Consider the following 20,125-nt stretch of genomic DNA (forward strand, 5'->3'; position numbering starts at 1 on the left):
AAACAATAGATGTACCTAGTAGTACCTGGTCCATTAATAATTTTTAAAGACTTTTTTAGCAATGCTCTTGGTTACAAATTTCAGAAGAATATTTACAACTGAAACACTCAAAACTGCATTTGCAAAATGAAAATTTAATTGTACAATTAATTCTGATCTGACCTATCCTAGATCCATCACTCTCTAAAGATATTGTTCCAAAAAATTGTTTCAAAGTGAAATACTGTATATATCCTAGCTTTTGGGTGTAAATGCTTAATAACATTTTGAAGTGTTCAATAACCTGCATTTTCCTCTTCTTCCTCCCAAACACTGCTTTCCAGTTCGTTTTAAACCAACAGTTTTGACTGGATCACCAAAGAGATACTTTCTATGGCAGTTTTCACATTTCTGGACAAACATGTCACCGTGGAGCTCAGCCAACTTACACTTGTAAGAGAAATAATGTTATGGCTATTTTTTAAAGTCATGTTTTCTGGTCAAAAATGAAGATGATGAATTGGGGTATATAAAGACTCAAGTCTCAACATCAGATCTCTCCTGATAAAGACACTAGACTGGAGTATATAAGAACTCAAGTTTCAACATCAGATCACTCCTGATAAAGACACTAGACTGGAGTATATAAGAGATCAAGTTTTAACATAAGATCACTCCAGATGAAGACACTAGACTAGAGTATATATAAACTCAAATTTCAACATCAGATCACTTCTGATGAAGACACTAGACTACAGTATATATAAACTCAAATTTCAACATCAGATCACTTCTGATGAAGACACTAGACTACAGTATATATAAACTCGAATTTCAACATCAGATCACTCCTGATGAAGACACTACACAGGAGTATATAAAAACTCAAGATTCAACATCAGATCACTCCTGATGAAGACACTAGACATAAAAACTCAAATTTCAACATCAGATCACTCCTGATGAAGACACTTGACAGGAGTATGTTAGAAACCAAGATTCAACATCAGATCACTCCTGATGAAGACACTAGACTGGAGCATGTCACGACGCAAGTTTTAACATTAGATCACTTTTGATGAAGACACTAGACAGGAGTATTTAGGTCTAGAGCATCACCATTAAAAGAATGATAAAATAAACTAACTCAGTCTTTAATCCTATGTACAGCAACAATATCAATCAGCAATATAATAGCAGCAAAACTATATAATAATTTACTACAGTATCTAAGTTTTAAGAATTATTTATAATTAAATACAATACCTTGGAAATTCTGACTTTAAATGCAAGCCATCAACATTTTGACTCACAACAAACTTCAAATAACCTTCCCTTTCAAGTTCCACCATTGCCATATGTGTCAAAGTTGGAGCAGCACTTTTAAATGTGACGTCAAACTTGGGTTTCTCTCCCTTGGCTTCCAATGTCCAAACTCCTTCAGGTCCACGAAAATCAGGGATACCACATGAAGTACTGATTCCTGCTCCAGTATGCAACACCAAATGTTTGCATTCCTTGATCAACTTTGAAAGCTCTATGATTTTGCTTGCAAGTTCCTCTTTGGAGTCAAAAAGCTGACAAAGATTAGAAATTTTTTATTAGTTGGTTGCTTGATCAAATTTGTAGTATACACAAACTGTATCAAAGTAGGCAAATCCATTTATATAATTGTGCCAATCATGTATATGCCTACTAAATTGTGATTAGGCCATTACAATTTAAAAAATTCATTTACTAGCGGTTTGAAAGACTTTTTACACCTGCATCATTCTACAACATCTAAGGATAAACCATCTAGCTTGGAACACTTTTTAATTCACAGTTATTGATAGTTTTTAGCATATGACTAGTCATTATATTTTATCAGACGATACTAATTACTAAACAATTAGCAAATCTAACTTGAAACACAAAGATTTTATTAGAGCTGTCTAATTTCAAAATTAGGATAGCATTACTTCAATTTTTATCTGAATGAATTTGACTAGATAAAACTTCAATATATAGGAATGCTAAAAGACATTCTCCTGAAAGAGCTGGATTCTTTACTCATTTGAGTTATTTTGACTCATTTGTTTTGTTGTCAAAGACTCAATCAATGCTAGACACTAGACAATATGTTGAGCCCTTAGCCCTTGATGAAACAAAATGTACAGTTAAAAGAACTCAAACTACAGTCAAAAACATAACGAAAATTATCACAGGCTATTGATTTAACTAACCTCAGGTGCCCCGCACTTTCCTTTATGTGGATAATCTGACAGCCCAGAAGCATAATCCACCGCCATTGAATCACTACTTGTAAAAGACAATGCCAGTCTTGATATTGTGCGTTACAGCCTAGGTACCTGAACAAACTAATTGAGTAATTCGTAAAACTCCGGAGTCCTGATTCATCTGGTTTGAAAACATTTGACAAGGCTTTGGGTTAAATCCACTTCTCCCTATCCTGGAGAATGGGGAACAAGATGAGTTTGATCAAGGCAATTGGATAATCTATTATCCACTTCTTGTTCAGGAAATAAGAAATTAGGTACCGACGTGCCGGATGATTATGAGATAAAGATGGGACTGGGGAACTGAGGATGATGTTCATATCAATGTAACAAAAATGATTTATTATAAATGTAGATAATGGTGAAACAACCATTGATGCACTTGTTATATATTCTTTTGCTTATGTTACTGCATGATTCATTGCACAGAATTCCTTGAATAAATGTAATCTGCACAAAGAGGCAGTTGTTTATGAATAAAAGAAAACTATTCAAAGCAAGAAAAGACAATTCAGTATGGTTTCTTAAACTTTATTCGAAATTCCAAGGCAACCTTAAAAATGGTGATCTTTCAAGGCATTATTGTTGTCAAGATCAGCAAAGTTAATACTTCATGTTGAAAACTGATGTCTGAACTACTTATGGATAATGTTTTTGAAAGACAGGTGTCATGAAATCTGCTTTATAGATAACCATGGTTTCGAAATTTATTGTTATTGCAAGAGAAAACCACTGGTTGGGCTACATGTTATCAAAAAAAAGGCCAGTGCTATTATTGAGTTAAAGAAATATAGATGGTAAAAATGTAAATTGCCATCCAAAAGAACATTTCTAAATGTGGGGATAATAATTAAAGGACTAGCCTGATTGGCATCAGCTATGCTCAAAAAAGGGGATGTTGATAACAAAAACTCCGTTAAGACAATATAGGTGATACAACAATTAAAAATTTTCAACAGTTTGCAGTGCTTTTATACGTTGCAAAAAAATATTACTTCTATCAGGTATCATAAAAGGCAGCCAATTAATTTCCAGGAAATCAAACAGTATCACTTTACATGTCTAACTAAAAGTAATTAATGTTATCACACTAGTACATTAATTATCATACATGAGTAAATATTTCACTGTGTATTGTTGATATAGTTTAGTGTATGTTCAAGTTTGAACATCAATATCCATTGGTTCATCATGTGCTTCATTCCCTTGATTGAAATGAAATGATTCCACAGTGTCTCCTACAGGATAACACAAAAAAAAAATCAACAAATGGCTAAAACAATCATTAACAAGTTATAATTTAACCATTTCAAAATGCGAACTCACCGAACAAAATTGTTTGAAGCACTTGTAGAAGAAGATTATCTTCAGCTGGAAAAAAATTCAATTGTAGAGTGTTTGTCAATGTCAAGTTTATTTTTTGGATGCAAGTAAAAAAATGCCTTAGCCAGGATGAATATGAATATCAAAAATAACAAAAATAGGTATGCTTAGCGTACATGTGGGTAGCTGCATTTTGAAAAATGTGTATTGTCACTATCAAACAAGTTGAGTTGTAACAAATATGTGATCATAAGCTGATGCTCAAACCACATGTGACTGGAAGTCTGGAACATAATATTATGTTTGCTAATACACTTTATATGTTATTGACCTTTCTCATGAAAGTATAAATCAATGCTATTGAGAAAAAGTTTCACGTTTTTGTTGGACATTATTGAATTATTCTCAACTATGCAATTCGGATTCCATATTCTAATCTAAAACAAGATCACAAGTATTTAGTTTTTCTAAAATATGCACACACACCTCCTTATAACTTTCTGGTTACGGTTCAATTCATTTAGAGCAAGAATTAGTGTGCATATAATATAACATCATTCTTTTTAACAAGTACCTGGCACAATTAAGATTACAACTTGCAGTTGATGTGGATTACGTTCAATTCTTTGATTCATCTGAAAAAAAAGTAAACATGATTTATACAATCAGTTACAACAACTCCCTCAAGAAGCTCACAGTTTGATTTAATTTAATATATTTATACATTTACTCCATTTATCATTATTCCTTGAGTTTAATATATTCCTTAATGAAATAAAGCTGTCATGGCATTAATGTTATGTTGTATAACAGTTCTTCATAGAAACACAAAGTTGTTAACATAAAGTATGCAAATATAGCGAAGAACAAACACATTTTCTCAAAGAGATTCTGACAGTTGAACCACACATACAAGGTCGGCCCTAGATCATGGTTAACAGACGTACACACCTGCACATCCATATTATGTCAGCAGCCAGTATTATACATACAATTGACAAGTTTCATGTAATTCATAGCCTTTACAATATTTCCCTTCACATAAAAATGGACAAATGACGATCGTCTTTTTTAACAAACTCAATACAGACGAAAATGGCAAATACAAAAAGTTTCTTCTTGAAAATTCAAATTTGGCGCCTTTTAATGGCGCCATTTATTGGCGCCAGTTCAAGTTTTATCGCTACGTAACTCGAGCAGCATTAAATATATTGCGATAAAATTTCGCCAGAAGACATTTTTTTACATACACTATTAATCTATGAAAAAAATGAGAGGCAAAATTATCGTCATAGTAGCACTTTAATCTTTTCTACTTTGTATATTGCAATATAGTCATTGGCAGTATTATACTTCTTATGAATTATTCTTGTATAATCACTCCACAAACAATGAGATGTGTGTATTCAAAAATGTTCAAAAGTAACTAACCTCTAGCCCAAAAAAATGTATTAAGGTATTATAAAGAAAGTATAAATGGCTTGTAGTTCTAAGCAAAGTGAAAACTTTCATAATTATTAATGTTGGGTGTTGTTTGAATGAAAACTATATCAATTGATAAGTCTACATAATAAGATATAAATACAATCTAGACAAACAGCATTTACAGCACTTACGATTTTTTTGAACAAATTTGTGAACAAAATTTTTTAATTTCGTCGATAAACAATAATTTATTTCTCCTCGAACACAACCGCCACTGGCGGCGGCAGCGTTCGTGGCCATCTTTTTAGCACAGAATAGATACGTATAAAAATCTGGCCACTGATCTAATAATAGACTGGATATAGCTTCTACAGGTATCAAAAGTGAAGCCTAATTATATATGCAAAATTAACTTCCGGGTACCACAAGAAATACAAACTACTATAGAAATGTATGGCGGATAACGTTTACAAACATGGATTTTCGAATATTTAAGACCTTTCGGGACTCCTTACTAACCTCAAGTATTAGTCATGGATAAAACAGGTTATGCGAATCGATTTGACATCAAAATGATTCCTATAGCTGTGAAATATCGACGTTAGTGTTGATTTAAAAGTTGTACATGCGAGAATGTATTTTGTCCCATCGTTGCCAATGCAAGATAGTTCACTGCTCGCTTTCCAATTTCTGAGGCATTTATGATCTAGTATACGTTTCAGTTCTTTAGAAATGAGGTGAGTTACTTTTTTATCGTTCTTTCTTTATGTTGAGAGATTGTTGACATTTTATTTTTTCTGTAACTTCAAGTACTACTGATGCTTAAACAAGACAAGTTTATTTAGTTTCTTTCGCACTTTATCTTTAGTTTCTATTTCTGTAGTTGTTTTTCTCAAATGGTATACTCGCACCTTGCTGTAACATTTAGATATGGTCTTCATGAGAAAATATGATTTTCGTGAACAGTTGTATTCAACATGTGTGCGTCGAGATCCTTGAATGTGGTCCTCAAATCTATACCATTTAATACAGACAGGTGCTGAGAAGAAACAGAGAGGTGCTTTCAGAGAATGTTGGCAGCTACATATGGAAATTTACCGAGAGGGAAAGGAATTCCTGATGGTATTGCTGTGTCTGTATTAAATGGTATAATGTTATTCAAATGTCGAGTTCACTGGGCTGCATTTACCTGGCTGGAAACATGGCCGCCGTGTAAAGTTCCCGAAATACAGCATCCTGTTCTTGTATAAATTTTAAGTGACTTGCTTTCTAATATCTAACAAATATTTCCAACCTAACAATTTAACCTAACACCTTAAATCGCACAAGTACAGGGCATGAATTTTGACTGATGAACTAAACTAAAACATAATAAAGTTGGTGTTTAGTTGTATATCCTCATGAAGACACTAGACTGAAGTATATAAGGATTCAAGTTTTAACATCAGATCACTCCTGATCAAGACATTAGACTACAGTATATAAGGACTCAAGTTTTAACATCAGATCACTTCTCATGTTGACACTAGACTGAGTATATAAGAATTCAAGTTTCAACATCAGATCATGCCTGATGAAGACATTAGACTACAGTATATAAGGACTCAAGTTACAACATCAGATCACTTCTGATAAAGACACTAGACTGGAGTGTATAAGGACTTAAGTTTTAACATCAGATCACTCCTCATGAAGTGATTAGACTTGAGTATATATTCACATTGAAACAAAATAAAATAAGCAAGCAAATAAATTTCAACTCTACACCAATGCATACAACATCACAGCAACAAAATTACATAATTTATTACTTGGTAAGGTAATGTATAACATACCTAAGAAATCCTGACTTTAAATGCAAGCTGTCAACATTTTGACAAAACAACAAATATAAATCACCCTTTACATTATCCTTTCAAGTTCCAACATTGCCATAAGTGTCAAAGTTAGAGCTGCACTTTTAAATGTGACACCAAACTTGGGTTTCTCTTCCTTGATTTCCAATGTCCGAACTCCTTTAGGTCCATGAAAATCAGGGATACCATGCATATTATACTGATTCTGTTTCCACTGTGGAAGACCAAATGGTTACATTCCCTCTTCAACTTTGACAACTTTTGAGTTCATGTTACTCGTCATATCTCTTACACTTTACACTTTCAGTAACAACCACAATTAAACTTAATGGAATAACTGGTTTTATTGTTTTACAGAGCACTATTTATAGTATTCATTACAAATAAGAAATATAATTATTAGTCAGAATACTGCCTCTATTTGATCTATATATGGTGTACATAGGGAAATTTACCAAACATTGATAAGTGTTTCCAGGGTGTTGAAATTTATTGTTGTGCAAGAGAAAACCACTGGTTGGGCTAAGTGTTATCAAAAGAAAGGCCAGTGCTATAATTGAGTTAAACAAATATAGATTGTAAAAATGTAAATTGTCATCCAAAAGAACATTTCTAAATATGGGGATTATAAGTAATTAGACTAATAGCCTTATTGGCATTAGCTATGCCCAAAAAATGGCATGTTAATAGCAAAAACTCTTTTAAGACAATATAGATGATACACCAATAAATAATCTTCACAAATACATTGCATAAATATGACTTTTGCCCACAGGCAGGTATCGTAAAAAGCTGCCCGCTGAGGAAGTCAATGGATATCAATCGATATCCATTGGTTCAGTGTCTTCTTCATTCCCTTGGTTTGAATGACATGATGCCACAGCATCTTCTACAGGATAACACAAAAAAATGAACAAATGGCTAAACAATCATTAACAATTTAAAATTTAATTTAGCTATCAACCATTTTAAAATGCTAACTCACGGCTAGTTTGTTGACCAGAAATCACTTTGGTCGTTTGCAGCATGGATGTTACGATACTCATTGGTAGAACAACTCGTACAAGAATATTACCTTCAACTGGGAAAAAATTTCAATTCTAGAGTGTTTGTCAATGTCAACTTTATTTTTTGGATGCAAGTAAAAAAATGCCTTAGCCAGGATGAATATGAATATCAAAAAATAACAAAAACAGGTGCACTTATCGTACATGTGGGTAGCTGCATTTTGAAAAATGTATATTGTCACTATCAAACAAGTTGAGTTGTAATAAATATGTGATCATAAACTGATGCTCAAACCACATGTGATTGGAATATAATATTATATTTGCCAATACAATTTACCAGTTTCTCATGAAAGTATAAATTAATGCAATTGAGAAACAGTTTCACATCTTATAACACATTATTAAATTAATCCCACAAAGTACATTGCATAGATAAGAGCACGGTTTTCCATGACATGGCATTTTTACTTCATAATAGATAACAAAAGAATTTAATACAACACAAAAGACAGAGACAGATAGACACATTGCTGGACATTTATGTGTAGATATAGATGGAAAATGGATAAAGTTTTCTGCATTTAGAGATGTGATGACTACATAATATATGTAAATTGTGTACGTTGCTGTTGAAAGCAAATACTCCAATAAATGCAATAGTGGATCAGATGACTAATGCATTGTTACAAATGGAGAACATTTCAATACAATATAACACTTACTCAAATTATATTTTAGCAGCATTTTGAATTTAAATGTTGCTTACTTTGTAGGACTTATCATGTAGGTACTTTGTTTGTAAAGTTATGGTTTTTCTATGGTTGTCATTATTTTTCTAAAACTGTCTTCAGAACGAATGACTTCGAAGAAAACACGGCATTTGTAGAATGTATTAAAAAAACTGTATGAACTGATTCCTTTGTAGCTAATGAACTGTCCTTGTAGCTCATGTTTATGAACAGTGACTTAGAAACATAACTTTTGTAATGTAGCTATAAACGCTGTATGAGATGACTCAGACCCTGATGCCTTATGAACACTGAACAATGGCCTTGTCATCATTATGAACTATTTTGGGAAGAGTATGATGTATGCAGCTGGTTCTCACAAAGTGATTTGCTGCACATAACTACTCACAAAAATTGTCCAAATGGGTAAAAATAGCTATTAAAAGTTTGTAATCTAAATTAGTTGTTAACCATTTAAATTGCAGAAAATTTTTTTCATATATAAATGACTTACCATAACGAAGACGAAGAGCAATTTCGTCAACTTCGGTACTTTGCACCAACACAAATGATACATTACCCATTGGTAGTTGATTTCTCAGCTGAACCTCAACTGGAATAAAAGTTTCAATTAGATTGTTTGGATGCATTTTGCGACATTGAATGTTGAGGGTGAGACGGTGGAGGAGCGATGGACGTGCTTGGAGAAGGGTGTTTTAACGGCAGCGGAGAAGGTATGTTGTAGAAGTAAAGGCGGTGTAGTAGAAGAACAGGCATGGTGGTGGGATCAACGAGTCAGCGAAGTGATTGGCGAGAAGAAGTTGGCATTTAAAAGGTGGAGAAAGTCGCGGACTGAAGCAGATAGGATCGATTACATCCGGTTCAAGAAAAAGGCGCGAAAGGAGGTGGCTAAAGCGATAGAAAGGCATCAGAAAGAGCTTCTCGTAAAAATGCAGGAGAATGGACGAAAAGCGTTGTTTAGAAGAAGGAGCAAGAAGGAGAAGAACGATATTTTGGTGCTCCGGCGTGCAGAACCACGATGGGGAGTTGAAGGTGTTATTGGAAGACAGGTTAGAAGTGTGGAGGGCGTACTGTGACCGTTTGATGAATGTAGAGAATGAATGGAATGGGAATGGGAATGGGATGATGAGTGGATGGAAAGGTGGACCGAGTGAAGTGGTGCGAAATGTTGGACAATGAACTATGGAGAGTGTAATGTAGCGAACGAGGTTTTGAGGGGCTCCCGAGTACAAGAGTCTAGTGGTCCCGCTGAAAGGAGCAGCGACGGTATGTGGGAATTACAGGACTATTAAGCTGATGGAGCATGCGTTGAAGATAGTAGAGAGAGTGTTTGAAAGAAGGTTGAGGGAAGTTGTTCGGATGGGGGAAGAGCAGTATGGGTTCATACCGGGGAGAGGAACGACGGATGCGTGTTTTGTGTTGAGACAGCTGCAGGAGAAATTTTTGGAGAAGGACAGAGAATTGTATATGGTGTTTGTAGATTTGGAGAAGGCGTTTGATAGAGTTCCGAGAAAGGTGATCGAGTACGCGCTGCGTAAGAAAGGTGTGACAGAGAATATGGTTCGGGCAGTTATGGAGACTTATGAAGGTGTAGAGGCGGTGGTTACGGAGGAAGGTGTTAGATCTGGTGTTTTTGAGGTAAAAGTTGGTGTTCATCAAGGTTCAGTCTTGTCGCCGTTACTGTTTGCTTGTGTGATGGATGTACTAACAGAGGAAGTGAGAAGAAAAGAAGGATGCTGGTGTTTGTTGTATGCAGATGACATTGTCTTGGTGGCGGAGTCGAAGCAGAAAGTCATGGAATGGTACCGAGAATGGAAAACGGCAATAGAAGTCAAGGGACTGAAAGTGAATGAGGCAAAGACGAAGGGCATGAGATGCTCGAGGCAGGTGGTGGTGAAGGACAGTGATAAATGGATGTGTGGAAATGGAGGAATTGATAATGGAAAGTGGGTTCATGGAAGATGTTCAGGTGTCCGTGGTGCATTGACAAGAGTAACTGATTTTGAGTGCGGGACGAAGTGGTGGGCGGTCGCGATTGGGTTTGAACTGGGTGAAGTTTGGAAGGTGTATCGGAGTTTAAATATCTGGGCGATGTGCTAAATGATGGTGGAGGGTGGAAAGAGAACAGAGTTCAAGCAGCGTGGTGGAGTTTTAGAGAGTTGTCGGGAATGTTGTGCGGAAAGTCGACTTCGTTGAAGCAGAAGGAGAATTGTATAAGGCATGTGTTAGAAGTGTTTTGGGATATGGAGCAGAGTGTTGGGCGCCGAAAGCAGAGGACCTGAGAAGATTGGCGTCGACGGAAAGGAGAATGCTTAGGATGATGTGGTGTAACGTTGATGGATAGGATTCGAAGTGAAGAGATTAGAGAAAGAGTTGGTGTTGAGTGTATCGAGAATTGGGTAAGGCGCCAGCGTTTGAGGTGGTTTGGGCATGTGGAAAGGAGGGAAGAAAGTGCTGAAATTCGTAGAACGTTGCATATGAATGTTGATGGAGTCCGCAAACGAGGTAGACCGAGAAAGAGATGGATGGATGCTGTGAACAGTGATATGAAGGCGATGGGTATAACGAGAGATATGGCGAGAGATAGAGACGTTTGGCGTGGAAAAATTCATGGACCGGTCAACCCCCCTAGCGGGGATTAATACTGGCCGGTATATAAATGTTGTTTGTTTTGTTGTTTGTTTGTTTGGATGCATTTTCACAAAAAAAATTTGTAAAAATGCCTGAATACTGTCAACTTATTATTCAATTGGATAGAAACAAATTGATATGTTTAATAATAGAGAAAGACAATACATTGTCTTAAACCATGTAGTCATATTCTGAAACTATGCTATTTGGATTCCATATTCTATTCTAAAACAAAATCACAAGTATTTGGTTTTTCTAAAATATGCACCCCCTCCCTTATAACTTTCTGGTTACGGTTCAATTCATTTAGAGCAAGAATTAGTGTGCATATAATATAACATTATTCTTTTTAACAAATACCTGGCACGGTTACAATTTCCAATTGTTGTGGATTATGTTTGGGAACATTTATGAAAATTTGTTGTTGGTTCATCTGAAAAGAAGTAAATATCAGATTTATAAGATCAGTAACAACAACAACTGCTTCGAGAAGCTCACAGTTTGATTTACTCTAATATACTTATGCATTTACTCCATTTATCATTACTCATTGACTCTAAAATATTTCTTAATGAAATAAAGCTGTCATGGCATTAATATTATGTTGTATAACTTTTCTTCATATAAACACAAAGTTTTTGACATAAAGTACGCTAAGAAAACGAAGAACAAACTCATTTCCTCAAAGAGATTTTGCAATAATCAGTATTAATAAACGAAAATAAGTAACACGTTTAAAGGGGAAAATCGATTTCCCCCACATAAAATATTCTTCTCTTTGAAAACTTGCACAATATTTCAATAAAATAGAACTTATGTCAACAATACTGATAAAATAAAATTCAGTTGAAATTGAGGTAAAATTGTTCAAAATATTTTGCTCTCCGAATGTCAGGCAACACTCAATTTTATTTGAACATAAAATTAATTTAAACTACGCTCTACTAAAGGCATTTTCATACAAGAAAATTGCCGCTTCATTCCAATAAGCCTACAAGAAACGAGAACAAGTCATGCACTCATAATTTTATATTTTAATGCATGTCAGCAAAAATGAAGTAAAAATGTTCCGTCATTTTTATGGATAATTTACATTTCAACATGAAATAATTAATTTCTTCCGTACCAAGAGAAAAACACGTAGGATGACAATCACACAATTCACAACTAATGTACTTGAACACTAAAATCATATTAAAAAATAACAGTTGCAACAAGCTTTAGTGATCTGGAGTGATCTTGCGGGAAAGTTTAAACTTTAGTTATAAAACAATGCTTTCCAACAATAAGAATAGCCGCAGAATTTTCACTGCGTCATCCTGTGAATTAGACTTTGTGGTATGAAATTATAAAACTCGCCTCTTAAAGTTTACGTATAAGAATCAAAAAGCTTAAAATACAAAGGATAAATGCTTTCACGAAAATACTACATTACATATAACTAAGGAACTTACGATAAGAAATTTTCTCTCTACGGAAATACGCCACGACAGCGAAGAGGAATATACTTAATATTTTAAACTCACAAACCTAGTTTACTAAAAAACCCTTTTGTCGCAAATTTGCACGACTTTAACATGAACTAAACGTTTAACGGCGTACAGACATAATATAAAATGAAATCAAAATATAACAGCAAGACAAAAACGCTCGTTTCGATTTTAAGTATCGTTTACTAATACTGTTAGCTTTGTCATTGGTATCATTTAACATTTATATGGAGTATATCATCTCCTTTCGTTTATCAAAACATCAGTTTTTAAAGACCTTACCATAAAGGACAACATATTCATGCATGTAGCGTTGGTGTTTCGAGCAAATCAACACAACGAAAGATAATTAAAGTATTCACGGTGAACATTATAGATATCTTAAATGCTAGGTAAGCCAGAAACAAGTTAAAGGTGATAACTCGCATTAAAATAGCGCTGTAATTTTGTTAAAAAGGAACAATTTCACATAATTTTTTAATGTATTACATCACGCAATGCGATATTGAGTCATCATATTTGAACTCGGAATTTCTTCGAAAATACTAAGAAACTAAAAAGATGAATTAACTTACAGTTAATGATCTTCGCAAGATAAAGTCAGTTGATACGCAGAGAGTAGAAAGTTTCGCTGTTTCAGATTTACTTCGTCGTTTGGGTCGCTTCGTGTTTGACCGTGAGGAATCTGGGTTCGATAAACATATGTAAACAAGTTGTCGTACGCAGTGACGTAGTTAAGCAATCTTTTGTTAAAGTGCTACTGAAGTGAAATTTTCATATTTCGTTTTTCGATACAAACGTTTTCTCTGTATTTTACTGATCATTTTGAGCTATCGCCCACTGAATTTAATCGATGGGAACGCATCGAACTTTGTGTTCAAACATGGCATATTTGCTTGTTTTGATGCGAATTTTACTTTGAGTGCGTGACGTCATATAAAGGACGGAAGTTCAATTTTAAAGCTCTTAGTATATAAAAATTATATACGAACAAGCATATTTCCACCTGGAATTTTACATATTTTATAACTTCTCTTCGCAAAATTGCGTATATTTAGTGACAAATGAGAAACACGCATAGGTAAGCAACATTTACAATCGATTAGAGTTTTATAAACTTCTTGAATTAACTTATATTTCTCAATAAACTGGGTGCCGCATACTTGACGAAGTCTGCGGTTTTAACACACACGCAATGTTATCAGAAACTAACGCGCTTATTTCCAATCATCCAATGTATACTACTTTTATAAACTTCTGGATTAGACTTATCATTCTTATCATATGGGTGTCGCATCCTTGACGTAGTCTGTGGTTTTAAAACCCATGCAATATTATCACAACGCACATAATATAAGGAGAATAATTTTTATTAAGTTAGTCAAACGTAACGATACACCGCAAGTTAAAATATGGCGAGTAGGCAAAATTCTGCAAAAATCGTCGAGGAGGACAATATTGTGTTGCTGGTTGGCCCAACGGAAAAGTTGTACAAACAGTCAACACACAGAGGGTGTCGCAGTACATCGTTTCCCATGAATGACAAGGAGAGGCTGAATAAATGGACGAAATTTGTTAGGAGACATAGGCCAAAATTCGTTCCTCAGCAGTACTCTGTGCTATGTTCAATGCATTTCGCAGATTCTGCATTCACCTTGAACGCAACAGTTGCAAAATCGCTAAACATGAGACGACGATTGCGAAATGGAAATCCATTGCTAGGCACATTACAAACAAGCATGAAAACCATCCAGATGAGTTGTTTCCTAAATGTGCTCATGGAGAGCTAGATGAACGTCTATGGCTTCAAGTTGGTATGAGCATGCACACATTTAGGCAGCAAGACAGAATTGAGATTGTTAAAATGTCTAAAATGTTATTTACCACTTTTCAGATGGGATTGTATTCTTTTTAAGGAACATATCGGCGACTTTCCTCCATTCTGTTGAAAAAATCTGTTCTCAAAGATGTTAAAAAACTATCTTCAGAAGCACAAACTAGTTGTCTCAAAGGTTTTCATTCAACATTAAATGGTTGGCATCCAAAGATGACCCACTTTTCTTGGCTTGGTACATATTGCAGGTAACTTGTAATCACTGTTCTCTATCTGCCAAGCCTTTTTTACTTGTTCCTAGTCAAGAAAAAAAAATTACATAATAAATGGTTTGTTCTGTTTAGGCACGTACTGGCAGTACTTCATTTCAATGAAAACCTTCACAGACAGCCAAAAAAAACAAAAAATGGAACACCATATTATTCTGTGACATACCCAAAATTTAAATCAGGGGATGAAGTAGTAAGAACTGTTTCTTCAGCACCATCATATTGTAAATTTAGCATGTATGCATTGGTACTCTTGACTTACACATCTAACCACTTGTCATTTTTCCAGACTATGTTAATGAAATCAAAAATGTCAAGGTTCTTAGTTGTGAGGAATCCATGGACAACATATTTAAGAAGTATAAGGAAAAAGTCCCAGAAGCCTTAAACAAAACTTTCTCGGATCGAATTTCCAAAACTGAGGCAATCCAACGGCATTTGGATAGGAAACAACTATCTTCAACACCATTGTTTCCCACATGTAAGTTGTTCATGCTACCATGCATAATAGGTATGGCCAGTGCATTCTAAAAGTAAACAAATTAAATTGTTATTTATAGATCAACAGCAAGATGTACTGCAAGCAAAAGGTTTAGACAAAGAAGAACAAGCTGCTTCAACAGGTCCTTCAGATCCAAAAAAAATGTGCTTATGCAAAAATTGTGGACAGCCAATGAAAGGACATCCAAAAGGTCATTGTCCACAAGAATTACTTGACAAATATTCTTAGCAGGCCAACTTTAAAGTTAGTTATAAAATAATATACTATGCTATAAAAAATGTTCTTATTTGATTAATTATTTTGACTTCACACAACAAAATTGTGAAGCATCACAGCACAATAATGAACCACATAAAGGTAAAAAGTAGAGATACATGGCAAGATATTAATCATTCGTTACAAAACAAAATTAGAAATCAAAAATGTACTAACTCATTTTCATGTATTCTTGGTCATACGCTTGTATGACCTTCCATCTTGGTCTCTTAGAAGTGAGCCAACATTCTTCCAACATTCTTCAAGACTGTAGCATGTGTCATAATCGTGTACTCGTCGTGAAGAGTAACATAGCTAATTTTTTCAATGCTAACATCGAATACCAGTTTATGTAAAGTAGGCCCAACCTATTGACAACAACGGTATTCAATGGCATCTGTCAGCAGTTGAGTACGACCCAAGCTACATGCACACCTATAAAAAAGTGGTTTGTTATCATATTTATGCACCACGACATAAGGACAAAATAACATGTTTAATTCATGGTTTAATTTCTTCTAGAGTTCTAGTAACATTTATCAACTTACCACTTATCTAACTGAAAGGTTCCTTCGAACCTCGCTTCCAATGTTCGAAGTTCTAAGCCATCTGCGTCTTCTTCGACCGACACAAAATTCTCTCCGACTGCGTTCGCAAGAGGTTCATTTTCGTAAGGATTTACCACTGAATTAGCCACAATTGTATCCTCATCGCCGGAATTTGAAAGTAAATTTTCATTTGCCATATCTGAGTTTTCAGTATCCGAACTGCGTTCGCTTTCACTGCTTGAAGAACTCATATTTTATTGTGTATATGTGTTAAAAATCTAACAAAATACTAGTAAATCAATGCTCATACTTCGACTTCCGTCCTTTGTATTACGTCACATCCGTATAATATTTCAGTGGTAAAAATTCGCACGCGTAACCCAACTTTGAGCAAAAATTTATTGATATCTTCAATATGCATAAAAATTATACCAAAGTGATCAGGAAAGATAGAACTATTTGATTATAGAAAAAAATCGATACCCAAAATTTCACTTCAGTAGCACTTTAAGATGATGACAACGAGTACAGCTAACACCAATGTCTATGGGAAGTCTTCTTTCCGCCTGTAGCATTACGATCACACATTATGCAACTGAACAAATGAACGACGTAGCTTATCATATTCCTGGTGTTTGTTCACGAACAACAGAATGAGCGGCAACCAAAAACAAAGAAAAAGCAGACCATTGAGTCAGATTATGTGTTAATGCCTCTATCTCCAAGTCTGTGGTTCTGACTGCCAAAATTTCAGTGCAGTCAATTGTGCATCTGCAAGTTTTTAATGAATTTGGAAGATACAGTGTATTTGTTTACCATTTCCTTGGACAGCCAACATTTATGATATCTAAGCACAGACAGGCAAAACAATTTACCATGTATTAAGCATTTGGGATGCCACACAGACACTGATGCCATTAATGTCATATAATAAAATTGTATTTTAAGGTGCATAACACATCTTGTTCAGTGTTAGTAGACGTTGCTTTTTGTTTTCATTCCTTGCAATACTGTTGTACAAAAAATGCAGCAAAGTAGAAGACACCGTAGTTTACATGGTAAAGTTGTGGATGCACTGAATAAAGAGTGTTCAAAGATCTTATTGGGTAGAAAACTTTATGCTAGTGATATGATATCTTCTTGTTATTTTATTTAGTAATGGATAATGACAAAGTTGATATAGTTATTTGGGGGTGGTATGTACATATACCATGCACTGTAATATGTAAGTGTTTTCAAGTGTTTATTGATAGTCCCTAGATGATGCTATACTCAACCCAGGTGGTCAGGGTACCAAATTTTTTCCTCTAGGCACTATCTGTAAATTTAATAAAAATTCCAACACATTTTCTGTAATTACACCCAAACATAACCAAGCCATGGCAAATTTGATGTTCATGCCTCAGACCCAAAAGAGAGTGTGTGTTTCGCAAAAATGTTTATAAGCTGTGAAATGTACACACACAGAACACGTCATCAAATTTGATTCCAGTCTATATTTGAAAATATTCAAACTACTGAATTGTTGTAACATTTGTATAGCAAAGGATTAGTGATTTATGGCTTTATGTGTTGGTTAATATTGCCTGCAGTTCAACCAGGCCTGTCCATGAGGGGAGAATGGGGCAATCTACCCCAGGCTTCCAAGGGGAGCTGAGCAGTTTTTATGCACTTTGTATAGCTACATTATTTCCACTGGTCCTTAAGGCCAGGACCCGCATTCCCTGTTGTAGTCTGCAAGAGCCACAGGTAAAGGCAGCAGAGAAGAAACTGTAGCTACTTCTTACATTAAATTGAAATTTACTCAACTGTACTAAAACCAAAAACCACAATGGAAAATAACAAAAGCAACTTTATTAAAAACACAATTCTAGCAATTCAATTCAAATGAACCTACTTTGTATAAGAACAGCAAGGAAGCAGTTGCAGGCAGCAAAATAAATCTGTCTTTCTTTCTTCAGTCTAAGATCCCAATCATAAGGTGCAAAGTACCGAAGTTCATCAAATTTATGCACTTCGATACTTTGCACTTTAGTATTAAGGTATAAGAGCTTGTTGCAACAATATAATAAACCTTGAACAGGTCTCATGTTTTGGGCAGGATCCTCACATGTGTCAACAGTTCAAGTTGATAGACCACAATGCAACATTCCATATGCAGATTCCTGTGATTTAACACATCAATATATTTGTAATTATTAAACCATGCTAAAGGGTGTTTGCATCGGCGTCATGTTGGAGGAAACTCCCAAATAGTGAAAAGAAGTAATGATAAGTTAATGCTTTTTTGATCATTGATTGGCACTTTGATGAAGTCCTCCAACATGGCTGCTTAGACATCAAATGCAAATACCCTATGGTTCATTATCAAGCATGTCTTGGGGATGCATGGCAAAATATGATCAATTAAAATTGCACCATCATCGCTTACAAATCAATGGTGGGTGCTTAAACTATTTATAGAGCTCTACATGGATAGTATTAGACTAAGACATTGAGTAAAAATTAATACAAAATGTACAACACATGACAATACATACAGACAAATGCATTCAGCTTGATTATTTATACCTGCTATGAAAATTCTCTATTAACTAACTACAACAAAAACAAATTTCTCATATTTGCATAGCACTGTGTGTTGCCATGCAACTAATAATATGGTATCTTACTAAAAAAATTTCAGCTTAGTGAGAATCCAATTCCAAAACGGGGGGGGGGAAACTTTGTCAAATTTTTTTAAGTAATAATGGAATATCCTTATTTGTTGTATCTCCATATAATTATCAACCTGCATGCCTATCCCTAACCTAAAAACTTTCCTAATAGTAATCAAGCCAGATTATCTTTGGCAGTATTCGATAATTGTGCCATAGGACAAATAATGAAATGATAAAGATAGTCTTCATGCTATAAAATCAAATTAAATTAAACACAAGTCTGTCTTCATGTGTGTTTTATCCAAACTTTATGAAACCTTCCTATTTTGGAGAGTTCAATGTAATCACATCATTTTTAAAACAAAGAAAAACAAAGTACGAATAAAGACATAATAAAGATATTCTTTACTACTGTCAGTCCTTCATGCGTGTTTAGCCAGGACTTGAAGAACGTAATCACAAAAAAGTTTAACAAAGATAATTGAAGGATAAACTAACAAGATTACAAGAACATTAATTTCGTCTACCTGTACTTTTTGCGTGTTCAACCAAAGTTATCATCTATATTTTAAATCTATATTCATACAAAAATGTAGACAAAAAGATAGCACGGTATTTTAACATTTGTGCAACTAACCAAGACACCATTGCCCACAACTTTCAAATCTTAAGTTTCACCCATCAATAGTTTCACCAAAGCCAAGTTACGTCGCATCAGGATGCGTAGATGCAGTGTAGCTTGCTCTGTTTTTAACTATATGGTTGTTGTTATCTGAGTAAAGAATTGAATTCAATTGAGCTGATTCTATACAAGAAAACGTATTTTCAGTATAGGCAAATTAGAGCTTGTGTAAAATTGAAATTGAAGTTGGTGGATCGTTGCAGTATGCATTCGCTTTTATACCAAAATTAGCTCACAAAGAATAATTACCCTTTTCTTTTGGTTTTTCGATTCGACAACGAAAATGCAAGAACACTTCTCAACTCCAAATCAATTCTCCGATTTGCTGCGGGCGAATGTCGAATACAATACAGCATTTTTCTTAGGAGACAGAAAAAAAAAATGCTATTGCTCCACGACAATCATTTTTGGACTAGATCATTTTAAATTAAACCGACAAACAGTGTTGCCAGATGAAATTTTGCGTCAAAAGTTCACAAAAATGGCAAAATGTTACATCTAATTTTTAAGATCGGAAGTTAACGGATTAATTCGGAAATTGCCGGAAGCCCTCGGAAGTACCCGGAAAACATTGGATGAGATTGGCGTCGTGGCAGTCCCTAAATATAATATTGCACCTGAATGTCCCCCGTC

The 20,125-nt window shown here is 34.7% G+C and overlaps 4 protein-coding genes and 3 long non-coding RNA genes across 14 annotated transcripts; 2 read left to right on the top strand and 5 right to left on the bottom strand.

Moving 5' to 3' along the window:
- Positions 1 to 37: 37 nt before the first annotated feature.
- LOC124450508 (NAD-dependent protein deacetylase sirtuin-6-like) lies at positions 38 to 2,487 on the bottom strand. Its single transcript, XM_047001173.1, has 3 exons — positions 2,205 to 2,487; positions 1,246 to 1,556; positions 38 to 429 (listed from the first exon to the last, which is right to left on the bottom strand). The coding sequence occupies exons 1-3, from the start codon at positions 2,268 to 2,270 to the stop codon at positions 330 to 332; spliced, it is 477 nt and encodes a 158-aa protein (XP_046857129.1). The 5' UTR covers positions 2,271 to 2,487; the 3' UTR covers positions 38 to 329.
- Positions 2,488 to 3,200: 713 nt separating this feature from the next.
- Positions 3,201 to 5,320, bottom strand: LOC124450514. The gene is made up of 4 exons (XR_006950027.1): positions 5,198 to 5,320; positions 4,156 to 4,216; positions 3,585 to 3,629; positions 3,201 to 3,496 (listed from the first exon to the last, which is right to left on the bottom strand). It is a non-coding gene; the product is annotated as an uncharacterized LOC124450514 (long non-coding RNA).
- A 1,867-nt stretch (positions 5,321 to 7,187) lies between these two features.
- Positions 7,188 to 13,951, bottom strand: LOC124450510. Of its 4 annotated transcripts, none has more exons than XM_047001177.1 (5): positions 13,318 to 13,951; positions 11,613 to 11,685; positions 9,115 to 9,213; positions 7,848 to 7,937; positions 7,188 to 7,751 (listed from the first exon to the last, which is right to left on the bottom strand). In XM_047001177.1, exons 2-5 carry the CDS (start codon positions 11,683 to 11,685, stop codon positions 7,681 to 7,683), a joined length of 333 nt encoding a protein of 110 aa, XP_046857133.1. In that variant the 5' UTR covers positions 13,318 to 13,951; the 3' UTR covers positions 7,188 to 7,680. The 4 variants fall into 4 exon arrangements, with proteins under 4 accessions (XP_046857133.1, XP_046857131.1, XP_046857132.1 ...); XM_047001175.1 differs by having other exon boundaries at positions 7,848 to 7,943; XM_047001176.1 differs by lacking the exon at positions 13,318 to 13,951 and adding an exon at positions 12,379 to 12,557 and having other exon boundaries at positions 7,848 to 7,943.
- On the top strand, positions 13,432 to 17,526 carry LOC124450515. The gene is made up of 2 exons (XR_006950028.1): positions 13,432 to 13,496; positions 16,663 to 17,526. It is a non-coding gene; the product is annotated as an uncharacterized LOC124450515 (long non-coding RNA).
- Positions 14,097 to 16,510, bottom strand: LOC124450512. Of its 3 annotated transcripts, none has more exons than XR_006950023.1 (3): positions 15,780 to 16,476; positions 15,012 to 15,372; positions 14,097 to 14,873 (listed from the first exon to the last, which is right to left on the bottom strand). XR_006950023.1 is itself a non-coding variant. In XM_047001180.1 (2 exons), exons 1-2 carry the CDS (start codon positions 16,399 to 16,401, stop codon positions 15,971 to 15,973), a joined length of 318 nt encoding a protein of 105 aa, XP_046857136.1. In that variant the 5' UTR covers positions 16,402 to 16,468; the 3' UTR covers positions 15,646 to 15,970. The 3 variants fall into 3 exon arrangements, 1 of the variants encoding a protein (XP_046857136.1); XR_006950022.1 differs by lacking the exon at positions 15,012 to 15,372 and having other exon boundaries at positions 14,715 to 14,873; positions 15,780 to 16,037; positions 16,151 to 16,510; XM_047001180.1 differs by lacking the exons at positions 14,097 to 14,873; positions 15,012 to 15,372 and having other exon boundaries at positions 15,646 to 16,037; positions 16,151 to 16,468.
- On the top strand, positions 14,467 to 15,618 carry LOC124450513. 3 transcript variants are annotated; one of them, XR_006950026.1, is made up of 4 exons: positions 14,467 to 14,556; positions 14,659 to 15,069; positions 15,172 to 15,326; positions 15,406 to 15,618. XR_006950026.1 is itself a non-coding variant. In XM_047001181.1 (2 exons), exons 1-2 carry the CDS (start codon positions 15,185 to 15,187, stop codon positions 15,573 to 15,575), a joined length of 312 nt encoding a protein of 103 aa, XP_046857137.1. In that variant the 3' UTR covers positions 15,576 to 15,618. The 3 variants fall into 3 exon arrangements, 1 of the variants encoding a protein (XP_046857137.1); XR_006950025.1 differs by having other exon boundaries at positions 14,469 to 14,556; positions 14,637 to 15,069; XM_047001181.1 differs by lacking the exons at positions 14,467 to 14,556; positions 14,659 to 15,069 and having other exon boundaries at positions 15,185 to 15,326.
- A 1,569-nt stretch (positions 17,527 to 19,095) lies between the features above and the next one.
- On the bottom strand, positions 19,096 to 20,123 carry LOC124451014. The gene is made up of 2 exons (XR_006950309.1): positions 19,742 to 20,123; positions 19,096 to 19,582 (listed from the first exon to the last, which is right to left on the bottom strand). It is a non-coding gene; the product is annotated as an uncharacterized LOC124451014 (long non-coding RNA).
- Between the last annotated feature and the right edge of the window lie 2 nt (positions 20,124 to 20,125).

The sequence above is a fragment of the Xenia sp. Carnegie-2017 genome, unplaced genomic scaffold (assembly GCF_021976095.1).
Source record: "Xenia sp. Carnegie-2017 unplaced genomic scaffold, XeniaSp_v1 HiC_scaffold_24, whole genome shotgun sequence".
NCBI classification, from domain to species: domain Eukaryota; kingdom Metazoa; phylum Cnidaria; class Anthozoa; order Malacalcyonacea; family Xeniidae; genus Xenia; species Xenia sp. Carnegie-2017.